The sequence below is a fragment of the Chiloscyllium punctatum genome, chromosome 35, assembly GCF_047496795.1.
Source record: "Chiloscyllium punctatum isolate Juve2018m chromosome 35, sChiPun1.3, whole genome shotgun sequence".
NCBI classification, from domain to species: Eukaryota; Metazoa; Chordata; class Chondrichthyes; order Orectolobiformes; family Hemiscylliidae; genus Chiloscyllium; species Chiloscyllium punctatum.
This window is the reverse complement of record NC_092773.1, coordinates 13,954,132-13,967,579: the sequence shown is the minus strand read 5'-3', so window position 1 is coordinate 13,967,579 and position 13,448 is coordinate 13,954,132. Positions and strand designations below refer to the sequence as shown.

General features: G+C 40.0%; 1 protein-coding gene across 2 annotated transcripts in view; it reads left to right on the top strand.

Moving 5' to 3' along the window:
* Nucleotides 1–2,189, top strand: part of LOC140459656 (dihydropyrimidinase-related protein 2) — a 35,337-nt gene extending 33,148 nt beyond the window's left edge. For both annotated transcript variants that reach the window (XM_072553994.1, XM_072553993.1), the window contains exon 14: nt 480–2,189. In XM_072553994.1, the coding sequence (XP_072410095.1) occupies nt 480–571 (92 nt within the window). In that variant the 3' untranslated portion in view covers nt 572–2,189. The remainder of the gene's footprint in view (nt 1–479) is intronic.
* The last annotated feature ends 11,259 nt before the right edge of the window (nt 2,190–13,448 follow it).

Here is a 13,448-nt window from a genome sequence, read left to right as displayed (position 1 = left end):
TGCAAATGGCAAAACATAACCTGTTGACACTTCGATCTCAGATCATGAGGGCAGAAGGTACAGATCAAAAGAATGCCCACTTTACTGAAGATGAGCAATGTTAACAACAACAAAACAAAGCTCCCAATGAGAAAGTGCTCACTGCAGCATGAAATAGCATTGGATAAAAGTTCTGGGCTTTGCTGTTGCACAGCCTGCTGTATGCTAAGATGACTTGAGCTTTCCTGGAGTTTCTGAGATCCTGTTTGATCTTGACAAATGTTTACTTTAACAAGTTGTTTTTCCATGACAGAACGTTGAGCACTGCAAAAGGGTGGTTGGGCGTGGGGGTGGTGAGGGGAGCAAGTTTTTGATATGTTATGCTTGAGTCATTCAGTGAGTGGGTGGATTGGTAGATGTTGGTTGAGTATTGACTATCTTAATGGATGTATCCCACTCTCTGAAGTCTAAAACTTTTTCTCTCCCATTTTTTCCAATAGGTGCACAGGTAGACGACAATCTACCTCGTCGTACTGGCCAACGCATCGTGATGCCTCCTGGTGGTCATGCAAATATCACAACGCTTGGATGAATCTCCATTTTGCTGTGGTTGGCAGAGCCATCATTTATTTTTTCATCTTTTTTTTTTGAGAGCCTGTGACGGTTACTGTGGACAAACAATCCTAGGTTTGTGTCACCCCCCACCACCCCCCCCCTCCACCTTTCCAGTATTGCAATTATTGCTAAGGAAACAAGTGAAGAGACAAATATTCCCATTCTTAAAATCTGCACAGCATTAAAATACGTACAACATTAAAGAGATGAAGGAACTTTGGCGCCCACCTGCTTTTGTAGGAGATAGGGGTGATTTCCTGGAATTTTCGATTGTTGTAGAATAGAGTTTTTGCCAATGTTTATTCTTAAGCTGCATGGCAGAACAGTGATCAAGTTCTCACATAAAGAGGAATAAGTTGGTCTCTTGACAGTTGCTGACTTGACTAGTTTAGGCTGCTTCCAGGAAACAAAAATTGAATTATCATTTATCATCACTGACAGTTTTAATCCAGTTGAATTCTGGTGATCTTCACTCTGACAGAATATATCTTCCTCTCCGTTTGTACTCTACTGTGGCAAGTCACAATCTGCAAATATTTCGGTTACCTTGAATACTGTTTGAATTTCAGTTTGTGAAGCCTTTATCATCAACAATGCGCACTTAATATAGTTTCATTAAATTTACGTAAAATGCAGCTGCTGATGACTATGGTGTTAGGTTCTTTGAGGAATATTTTATTGATAGGAAAACTGGAAATCTGAATCAAAAAGCTCTAAATAGATACTACAAGGGTTGAAAATGACAAGATGCATTGATAGTAACTCAGTTGCAGCCTCTGAGGTACCTGCTGTAAAAACAAGGTGTCTTTACTGTGTATCTGGAGCACCATTTGCTTGCCAAATATGAGTACCAATCTGAATTCTTCAATACAATAGTTGTGTATAAGTGTGCAAATAGATAAAACACTGGTATGATTTGTACTGAGAAATGTAGACCTTTAAGTATGGGAGAGAAAGGCTGATAGTGATTCTAAAAGCAGAACAATAGTACTTTAGTGATTGTCCAACGACCAAGCTTGTTGTTCTTTCGCTCATGGGCTATCATCATTGCACCGCTTGTCGATCTCTACCCAGCTGTTCAGAGACATGGTCCACTTGCGAAGGAGTCAGTAATCATGTAATTTTGCTTACGTAATCTCAACAGACTGCACTATTGACTTCCTCTGTGGAAGTTTAAAGTGTATTTTTCTTGTTTGAACTGATTTTTTTTCAGAGTGGACACACTACGTGGGCTGGCAACATGTTCATTTATGGCTTGCTTGAGTTTAGCACTGCATGATTCTAATACATAGATGGGAGAGTTTGAAAACTTAACTGACCGCAGTGACTTGATGCTCAGAAATTCATTGTAGTTTTGAAATGTTGTCTTGATGGCTTTTTTTTTGCTCTTCCAATTCTGTGTTGTATTCTAACTGAAAAAAGTACTTTGTGTTTTCATGGCATTGATGTTGATAAGGTTCTGCTCTTGTACTTTGCTTCCCTCTACCATTGTTGTGTTTAATAAAAGTCTTGTGATTTATTCCATAAGGGAAGGTTGATAAAACAACATGGTTTACTGACTTGAACTGCTAATAAAACAATTACTGTTTAAAATATTTTTGGGTGTGTCTGTGAAAGCTGGTTGGCCTATCTGTCCGTCCTTGCTGCAAGGATCGTTCTGTTATCTTTGGTCCCTGGCCCATGGCTTGGCCAATTTTCATCCTTCAGCACAAAACAGCAGCTTGACCCAAATCTTCTCATCGCCTGACTCTTCAAGACCAGACATAAAAGCCAAGATGAGCAGTTAGATTCAGGGGAAGACTTGTTGCATTGACATCCATGAGTTTTGCTGGGGAGCTGAAACTTCTGAGAGGCGATTCCCTTGCTCCCACATCCCTCTGCAAATCTCGCTGGCTCTAAATTAGAATTGGAGAACTTGGACAGTCAAAACTTGGTCCTTGAGCAGCCTCCCAGGTAATGTTGGACTGATTAAAAGTTAGTTTGATGTGAGTAAGCACAGATCATTTGCCCAAGTGAGCCTGCTGATCAAATGTCATTCCCTACCAAAACAAGAAGTTAGACTTACCCTGTAATGTTTATCTAAACCCTGGTACAAACCATTCTGGAACAACTTTCCCAACAGCACAAACCCCAACTGAGCACCCTGACCACACCCAATGAGCTCAAAAACCTGCACGTGTACTCAATCTGCCACCCTACAAATTGAGACCATTTGGTGCCTTGACATCTCTCTGTTCTTCTCGCCTCCTGGCCCTCCTGCATTCACTCCTTCACTTACACTTCAAGTGGAAATCTGGCATTCATTGAAAGCAGCTACTGCAGGAAAAATCAAGGGGTTTTCCCTGTGGCACTGTGGTGGAGCTCTTTAAAGGACTACTGTCTGTGTTCCTGTAGAAGCCAGGTTCAGAAGACAGATAAAGGAATGCAGAGAAGGTTTAGCTGCAGGCAAGTTCATGGAGCGATGCAATCCAATGTGATTTTCATGGGCCATTATTTGACCATTTATATTGGGATGAATTTTTTATCAACAAATTGTCAGCCTTATTTACCATTCTGTAACAGTCATGGACTTATAAATGAATTGCATGAATTATCATTTATCATTTTGGCTTTTGCAACATTTGTGAACTGAGATATTGATAGGTTAGTGCATCAATTAATGCACCTCTACTTGTGAATTTGAGCCATGTTCTTTGTGTTCCAGTTGAGCACAGTAAATGAGCTTAGTTTGCGCTCACTCAGTGAGGTACCACTGCCTGCCAACTCATGTTTCTTGCACTCCCTTTCACCCAGTAGGTTTTGTAATTCAGAGTTGGTCAATTTGCATTATCTTCTTTGCCACCTCTGTGTTACTTGGTGTCTTGTTTGGTGAGTGAGGTTGCTGAGTGATATCTTCACAATGCCACTGTGCTTTGTGAACTATTACCAACCATCAATCAAGTCTTGCAGAGGCACAACTAGAAATTGTGTGATAAGTGAAGGTGGAATCCATGAGCGTATTAGTGGTGGTGAATTGGTGCTGTGCATTTTGATTGTTACCTGGCCAGTCTGTACTCTGTCCTGCTGCTACTCTTAATTCTCCAAGTCACAAGTTATGGAGGAGATTTTTGTTCTAAATCCATTCTTGGTTTAGAAGGAATTAGTTACTCCGAGGTGGAGGTCTCGAACAGATTGGATTAGTTTAGAATGGCATCATGGATGGCACAGACACGGTGGCCCCAAGGACCTGTTGCTGTGCTGCACTGTTACATGTACGATATGCATGAAAATATATTGCCATGTCAAACAAAATAAGGAAAAATAGCCAAACCTTTGATCTTGGAAGTATTTTTTGGCAATTGTCATGTCTGAATTTGGATTTACTACTCAATGCTTTGAGACTCCCAGCTACTGTTCAAGTAAACCAGTTTTGAGTGTGAGAATTGCTGCTGGATGATTGGTTGTATTTGTATTTACAATTGACAAAATTGTACGAAGAATCATTCCTGAACTATCCCATCCTAAACTCCCCAGAAATAATTTTATGTTAAACTTGTTTAATTCTGGTTGCAGAATTTGGTAACTGACTGAGAGAGCAAGAGTTAATGAATTAAGACCATTTGCTTGGCTTAGTGTACTCCTGCTTAGTTGTCTTGCTCATTGCAGTTGTTCAACCATGTACTGGAGAAGCATAGATGGCATTAGAAGCCAAACAAGGCACCAAGTAATGCAGATGTGGCAAAGAAGATAATGTAAATTGACCAACTCAATTACAAAATCTACTGGTCTGAAGTGGTGTGCAAGAAACATGGATTGTCTGGTGCTGGGACAGGAAACTTGGCAAGAATTGCACTTGAGCAACTTGATGGGAGTTGGCGCCTGATCAGAAACATTCACATAGTCTCTCTACTCATAGTTATATTTGCGAACCCTCCATCGGTACCCAATGCGGCAGTGTCTTCCTTTTATGATGGTCTCCTCTTTTTCAGGTTCCTCCATTGTGTCATTCCTCCCCATATCTGTGATATGCTCCAACTCCAAGTGATAAAAGATGTAAAATAGATCATCAGTTAGAATCAGCATTTTCCTCTTTAGTAACGGCTTTATTTCCAAGAGCTCAGAAGATCATTTGGTATAGTTCTGATGATGCTGCTCCTTTAACAAGGTTATGTTGTCCTTGGTTTTTTTTCAAAGGGTTCGTAAAGTTGGAGGTTCCAATATGTCTGGGTTTACCTACTTGAAGAAGCTTTCAAGTGTTAAAACCGCTTGAATCATAAAAGGGAAGTGGCCAGTTCTCCCAGTTCAGGATTTGGTTTAATTTAGTTTTAGCAAGCTGTTTTCTTTGTAACTCATTGTTAAATTATAGCTGGGAACAGAGAGAACCTGCTGTTGGCCTGAAGAAATAGTTCCATGTTGATCCCCTCTCGCCCTGACACCTCTCCTGTAAGAACCTGTGTTTGGTTTTAATTTTTTTGCCATGGGTGTGTTTATGGGAATGCTGCAGATATTTGGAATAGCATCATTAAGTTGCGATCTAGTCGATTTTGGTGTTCTGAGAGGTTTCAGTTAATCTAAATTGAGTTCCCTTTTATTCATGCTTAATACATTAGTCAGTAAATAAATTTTGTTTTGTTTAAAACTGAGTGGTTGGGCCAGTTGCATCACTACTGGAATGTCCACCTTGCACCTTAAAACAAATGGAAACATTAGGGTCTGGGCTACCTTCTTGGAAATGTTTTGAGGGGGTCTGGCCTGGTCCACAACATAGTGAACTAAACTCAGTTTCCACAAAAGCATATGATCCAGTCAAATGCCTTGCAGTGCCCATGGTGTCAGTGGATACAATGGTTACACTGCAGAGATTATAAGTAACAAGGAATAATAGATCAGAAACCATTTGATTAGCATTGACTTCAGAAGAGAATTTCACCATCTTAGGTTTCAGTCTGTGATGCCTCCAAACTAACTGTTTGGACACACGATTTTAAGTTGTCACATGGTAAAAAGGCTCACGTCATGATAATTTGGAAAAAAAAGTTCTGAACAGGCCAAGGAGGAAAGTTGAAAGGCATCACTTAAGTGAGAAAACCAATCAAGATTGAGATAGGAGTGTTTTCTCCCTGGGTTTTAATGTCTGTGGAGGATATTGCTGGGTAATAAGCTGACACTTGGATTTATTTTTGGATCAGTCTTAACTCTGGTAAAAGGCTTTGTTTTGCTTTTTGCTTTTCTGCACTAATTTGGTCTTTGTTGAAGAAGGTTTGTGGTTTTGTGTTTTCATCTTCACTGATTAATCACCAGAGAAACAAACTGTAAAAGTTAAACATAAGGATCTTTCAAGTCTAGTTTCATTCTAGGATTTGACATTTCCAATGTTCCGATCAGCTGGGATCATAGGACCTAAAATACTTCAACAGCTTTGCCATCTTCCAATTCAGGCAGAGTGATTATCTCCAATTTTTTCCACTCCAGTTTTAGAAGTTAACTCCTTCCTTGTAGATCTTAATGTGAAATTCCCTGTGGGATTCTCTTTTGTGCTTCATTCAGTTCCTTGTAGTCCAGCCCTGTGATCTAGCTATGGTTATCTCTAAGAACATTTCCCGGTGTGGTTTGGTGTCCAATTTTGACATTACTTCTGTTTAGGGTCATACCTTCACTGCATTCAAATTGCCAACTGAGTGTTGTTGTCTTCATATGGTCAGCAATTGCATCCTTTCTGGTGGAGTGATGGTGGTCAGAGAAGAAAACACAGTTGACTTTTTGTCAATTCAGTTAGCTGGCCAATTGTTGTAACTATACTACTCCAGCTGAGATGAAGAAACACGCAAGTGTGGTTTGGGCCAAGGAGACTTCCCACCAGAGAGCTCGGAATGGAACTTCAGATAGCTTTCGGTGAATTTGGGAAGAAATGCAGTTGTTTCATGGAGAGGGAGACTGACCCCTCCGACAAACTTTGCTGACTTTGTTTCTTCGCGAATGCTCATTGGCCAAGACGATGCGAAATCAAATTAACATGCTCGAAAGTTAAACAGGACTTCATTAAAGTCAGTTTGTGTTTGCAGCTGGTAGCAACAGACTGGGAGAACCTAAGGTCAAAGTTTGGTTCACTTGATCAACTGTGCCACTCGTTGAAGAACGTATACCAGAGGAGCAGGTCCCATTTCTTGATAAGGTAACAAGTCAGATCATTTGGACAGCAAAGAAGATGGCATAACTTCACAGACTCTATTAGGTTTGGAAAGGACCAACAAACTTAGATTTGTGTGGATGCTGTGAAGCAAACTGAGACAAAGAGGAAAATGACTCTTACACAACAGGGAAAAGTTGGCTTTTGTTCCAAGAGTCTCTCTTTCATGTCCATCAAGATGGATCAGGAGGTCTGTTACATTTGTGCTGCAAAACACTCACTTTGAAAATGTGCCAATCGCAAAACGTCCAAATCTAAATTTAGATAGTTCAGCACACAAACCAAAATAATTTTGCTAAGAATGGTTTCCCAATTGCACAAATGATTTTTGCAATTCTGAACACTTGACAATTCAGCACTTCGTACCACTTCCACGGATATTGCTAAGATGTGTGTGATGTGTTCTGCAATCTAATATATTCCAAGTACTTTTCAATCGAAACGTGAAACGATTGGTCTATATTCTAATCGAACTAGATCAGTTTCCCTAGTTTGAGAGTCACATAAGCATCACAAAAGAGTCGGGAATATGGGGCAGTGTGGGGTCAAGGGCATGGTTACCTTTGCTTTGTTGATGACACAGAAGTGCTTTTCCAGATACTTGATAGCTATCAAAAAAGTAGGATTTCAAGTTAGTGTCATTGGATTTGCAAGTTCTGCAAAAAGTATTCAAAGCCAGTTGATTTCTGTTATAAAATGACTTACAGCAGAACAATTGAGTCACAGGTCAAATTAAGTCTTAAATAGACATGGTAATGCAGCTCACAATGGGATTATCGGTTAGGAAACAATACATACAAGGTCTTTTAAGCTCCTTATGGGAATATGAAGAGACATTGTTCACAAATGGCACTAATATTTGGTGGAGAATTTACGATATCAGATTCTTCTCACATTTCCCTATGCTCAACCATCTCCCATGAGAAAGTTCAAGTTAAAATGGTAATGAAACAACAAAACACTGGTGTACCTTGAAGTGAGTTGAAAGATCTGTTGTTGCTTTGTAAACATCGGTGAAAATTCTAATTAATCGCCTGCTTTTTCTTTGAAGCGACTTTGTCATTGTGCACGTTTGTTTTCTTGACAGTATTCAGCAGAGGGCAGCATTGTCCCGATCATTGCTTGTTGAAAATTTCACACCTTTGATTAAGGCAGAGAATGTTAGAAGCTTTGTGGGTTGAGAGTGGAAAGTTCACCATATTGTTCTCAAGCATCAGTCAAATTCCAAGAATTAGACATGTTTATGTCCTGGAAAACGCCAAGAACTTTCTGGAACATCTGACATGTTCCATTTGTCGAGAATTGGTAACCATGGTTCTACATTGCTGTTGCTTTGATTTTTAATATGTGATTTATGGTTTTTCACTTGCCCAAATGATCAGATAGATTGGTGGCATCCCAGCAGCAGTTTAAAGTTGGTTCCAGTTTCAGGGTATGACAGAGGATCAGAATTGCATCACCACTTCTGAGCAGTTTGGTTTGGTTGAATTACACAATAGATTTTCTGAATGACAGCCAAACCTTAAAGCTTGAAACAGCATCAGAAACTCCATCTCTCTCCGTCAAACGTGCGATTCATCTGATCTGCATGTCACTGGACATAGAGAAGGGTTACAGTTGATTTCGAGGTTCATGTATCTAATTTTGTAAGTTATTTGTCAAGACTCTGGGCTCTGTCAAAAGAGTAGCATTTGGACTGATTTGGTTTAGAAGATTTGGTGAAGAGGGCTTGCCTCAAGTATGTTTGGGAAAATCAGGGATCAAATTCCAAATATAGGTTAGATGTCAGGAGTTAGTACTTTTTGTCAGAAATTGGGGACTGCTGGAACTTGAAGGCTATTATGACCAGGTGTGACCTTGTGGTATTGTTTTGATTGGTTGCAAATTGTCCCTCACTGGCCTGGTTTTTGAATCTATTTTTGACCTCTTCCACAAAATGACATGATTTGGAGGAATTGCTGTGGTATATCAGCTGTCATACATGTCTGGGCTGATGAACAAAGAATCTTTGGCTTTTATTTTAACTTTGATTGTCATATGTACCTGAATGCCCAGTTGACGTGTTCACACTGGACCTGTGATATGTTGCACTCCGATGAAGCATTGCTTGAGAAAAGTTAGTCTAATTTTTGGTTCAATTTCTCATGAATCATGTGTAATCTGAGGCTGTACTTCTAAGCCAGGACAGTGTTCAAAAAGGCTGTTTCTTGTTCATGGAATTGGATTCAACTTGTGCAGTCCTGATGATAATTAGACAAATGGGTATGGGTCACGGCTTAGGCTGTACCTCAGTCTTCTTGGTTTATGGGAGTCTTTGGGTTTGTCACATCAATGTTCACTGACCTCTGTAACATTAAGTCTTACATATTTTCCGGACTCCGAGGTTAGCTTGAGATTCAAAATCTCCTTCGCTCTTCACCCGACTATTTTTGAAGCTACTTCCTTGGAACTGAGCTTTTGGCTGTCTTTCCTCACGTGGCAAGATGGTTTGGGTTGAATCATGAAAGTTATTTCTCTCAGTCTCTCCACAAAAAGTTATTAAAAAGAATTTTGTTTATCCCATCTTCAGGTCAGCAATTACTTGCGATCTGTTACAGGAGTAATTGAACAGCATTTGGAATATTGGGTCTCGTACTAGTAAACATAACTACAGAAGAATGTTGATGCATTGGTGTTCAGAGTTCAGTCCACTCAGACAACGTTTACTGGACAAATGCGTGGAATGAGGAAACACTGAACCGGTTAAGCTTGTATCCTCTGGACTTTACGAGTCAGCGGAGATGAAAGGTCCCGAGGGCACTTGACCGGGTTTGTGCAAGTTTTGACTTTTAACTTGGGACAACACAAATTTCAGTTCAAAAGTAGATGCTTTATTTCTGGATAGCCAAGGAGAGATTCTGGGTGACAACAAAGGAGTCTCATTGCCTCCTTGTGGTGGCACCCCTCGATGAATCTCTGCACTACACACGAAAGCTGTATATTTTATCTGAATAATAGAGGTCTACAAGTCACATGGCTTATTGCTGTTACAATGTCCAAGACAGGTAATTACAATTTTACAGTGTCTGGTGATTGCTGACTTTGTGTGACAAATAGCGAAAGGCTGATAGGAACTGGTTATTGTTTTCTTCACAATTGTATGTTAATGGATAAGGGTTTAGAATGAAGGATTTTGCTTTGTTCTTATTATTGGTTTCACATGCCCATGTTACGAGACAGCGGAAAGATGATAATGGGAACGGGAGGCAGTAAATAAGGTTATGGCCAACTCTTGTCCAGGGAGGACAAACACGTTTGCCTGAGGTTGGAAGTGAAATCCACATGTATGGCTCCAGGGGATTCTGTCCATTTGGGGTCAGCCAGCCCCTCCTACTGTGACGTACCGTCTCATTCTGTAACAGGACAGGCATGCAATTGATACTGCAGTGAGTCCTTTCAATTGTGGATCTTTAATCCTTGAGTTCCCATATATCATGATAAGCAAGTAAAAATGGAACTTATTCTTTTTGTGGCTCTCTAACTTATTCAGGTTAATGTTGGATGGATGTTTCTACTTGTGGGAGAATCTAGTCCTGGTTTAAAAATAAGAGGTACCCATTTAAAACAGAAATGAGGCAACTTTTTTTTTGTCTGAGGGTTGAGTGTCTTTGGGAATTCTCTTCATCAAAAGGCAGTGGATGCAGAATCTTGAAATATTTTTAAGGCAGTGGGAGATGGGCTCTTGATTACCAAGGGGATCCAAGATAATCAGATCTGTAATAGTGTTGAGTTGAGGTTACAATCAAATCAACCATGATCTTAGTGAATGATGGAGCAGGCTTGAGGGGCTGACTTTATTTGTTTTGGTGTCCATTCTGAGCTCGTTGTCAATTGAGAATGCAGAATGGCTGCATCCCAGATGCTATATTGTTGATGGCCCTTCAGGAGGATCTGCCCATTGGAGAAAACTTATGACAGAAAGTTGGCCTTTTAAACAGTTAACAGGGGATTGTTCAAAATGTCAGTACAACCAGGTGTATGATGGTCTATTGTATGCAGAGAAGTTCTCTGCATTTGGCCCAGGTTACTACTTGAATTGTTATTTTGCCAAGTTTTAGGCTGGCCATGCTGGAACTTAGTGCATATCACCCTGAATTGCCTGTTTATCTTTTCCCTTTTTTTTAAGAAAACAAGCTATCTTTATTCCCAGGTTTAAAATAAATCTTATTGCATTAAAAAAATTAAAGCATCTGTCAGCAAATTTTGAAAAGGTTGCAAATTTGGGACTAATCCCAAGACAGCAGAGCAACTGTTCAACCCTGACTTGAGGACGTAAGCATAATTTCTGTTCCAGGAACAAGTTATTCAGGTTGCGCATCTGAAATATGTCACTGAATGGTGGAACATGCTTGACAGGCAGCATCTTGATCTGAGGCAGCTATGTGTAATGCAAGTCAAGGCACTTGTTTGTACGTTTAGTATGTATCTTGAACATGAGACTCTGTAAAAGTATTTCTCTTTTGATGTATTGTCTGTTCTTCCCAGCAAACATTTAAAAATTGCAACACACTGTGGTCAAAATTGGCTGACGGTTAACAAGCCCCCAATTTTGATCATTCTAATGTCAGTGTTCATTAGATTCTGACATGTGTAACTCAGTTGGCTTCTTCTAAGTCAATCTGTTGCTGAGTAGTTTTGAAATACAATTTCAATGTAATTTAAACAAAATCTGACCATTTCAAGCCCTACACCACAGGATGAATAATTGTGTTTTGCTGATCTATCAGTCATACAGCTACCTTGCAAAGCTTCAGACCAACGTTTTGTCATTTTATTGGATTTTCTCCCCTCATATGATAGAATGTGCACAGCGATATTTAATTATGTTGGGCCAGTGCTGTCTCTCTTGATTATTGGTCCTTTTTATTTGTGTCTCTGGTTCCTTCTGCTTTCTTTGTTTCTTGCTCGAGTTTCTTCTTGCTTTACTTTCATTTCTCTGTTTTTGCTCTCATTCTGTGTCATTTACCCTTCAATCTTTGTCACAGAGAGAACTGAAAAGGTGGTCCTGATCGATGTCTTGAGAAAATCAACCAAGAAATTGTCAGCGATGCTTGTAGAACAATGCATTGTGAAAACTGATGAAACATCTGGCCAGTTCTGTTAATGTATTTATCCTTTTGCTGTTGATTTTGTCTGCTGGGTTCCCAGTTCCCTCCGGGAAACCTTTGTTCACTCCTCCTCCACCTGAACTAACTCCCCACAGCACTTTACTATGTATTTGGAGAACTTGTAATATCTAGGTGAAAGTGAGGAATGCATATGTTGGAGATTAGAGTTGTGAGTGTGGTGCTGGAAAAGCACAGCGGGTCAGGCAGCATCCAAGGAGCAAGAGAAGTGACATTCTTTTCAAACTCCAGGGCTGCAGGGCTCTAGAGTATCTGCTGCTCGAAATATGGCCTGCTTTACATGAGAGAAATGAAGCGCAGACTATGTGATTGTTTTGCCGAACAGCTATGTTCTGTTCACAAAAAAGATGCCAGAACTTGCTGTTGGTAGCCATGTTAACATGCCACCGTGTTCTCTGGCCATCATTTTTTGTCTTCAGCCTTAGATAATGCATCAGTGAAGCTTACTGCAAGCTGGAAAAACAGCATCTCATTTTCTGCTTCGGGACTCTGCAGTCTTCTGGACTAAATCTGGAGTTCAATAATTTTAGAACATGAACATTTTCACTTATGTCCTTCAGCCATCCACACACTGCTGGCACTATCATTGACATTGCCTGCTTTCAGCACACCCATCCCTTTTTCACCAACTTGTGGTCTTTATCAATTTAGGTCTTTTTCTCTGTCTTAGCAATATTCATCCCTTTGTCTGCTGAACTGTTCTCTCTCTTTTGGCTGTGTCACTATAGTCGCTTCATCTTGCCCCCAAACCCCACCCCCCTATCTACAGAAAATATGTTCCAAGCTGCTAATAGTTCTGAAGAAGCATCACTGGACTTGAAATGTTAAATCTGCTTTCTCCCTACAGATGCCAATTTGATCAGCAGCTCCTGATGACTGCACATGTACACTGCAAATCAGGAGGTTGCTGAAAGTTGCCCTTTGTTTTGCAAATTTTTACAAAACATCTCTAATCAACAACCTTCTCAACACTGCAAATAAAAAGGAGTGAGTGAGATGTCCTTCAAGAAATTGAGTATCTGGAACAGTAGGAAGTGTGAGTGCTCAGAAATGATGAATACCCACTCAGCCTCTCAAGAAAATCTAAGGCTTGTGCAATCAAGCAGAAGTGAATATTTAATATTTGGTAACTGCAAATTACTGTTGATGAACACACCTGGATCTGAAATGAACCTGCAAAGATTTAGTATCATCTTGCTTAGAATTTGAATTTGTTGAATTACATACTGAATCTGCTAATGGCTGATTTACACTTCAGATATTGAATGGTTCAGAAATCTGTTTTGCTGAGGTAATGCTGATTTTTCTGCCATGTTCACTCAAGTTCAAGTGCATAATCAAAGCTTGTCATTTTGTATTGCTCAATGGCAATAAGTTTGTACGGAATCCTGCAGGACATTTGTGGGCCAGTCAAATGAACAGTTGGTAGTTACTGGAAGTTTGGAGAGGGAATCCAGTCTAAATGACTCAGGAAAACTCTTCCCGAGAGCCTATATTTAACTGGGTAGAAAATCGAACAACAT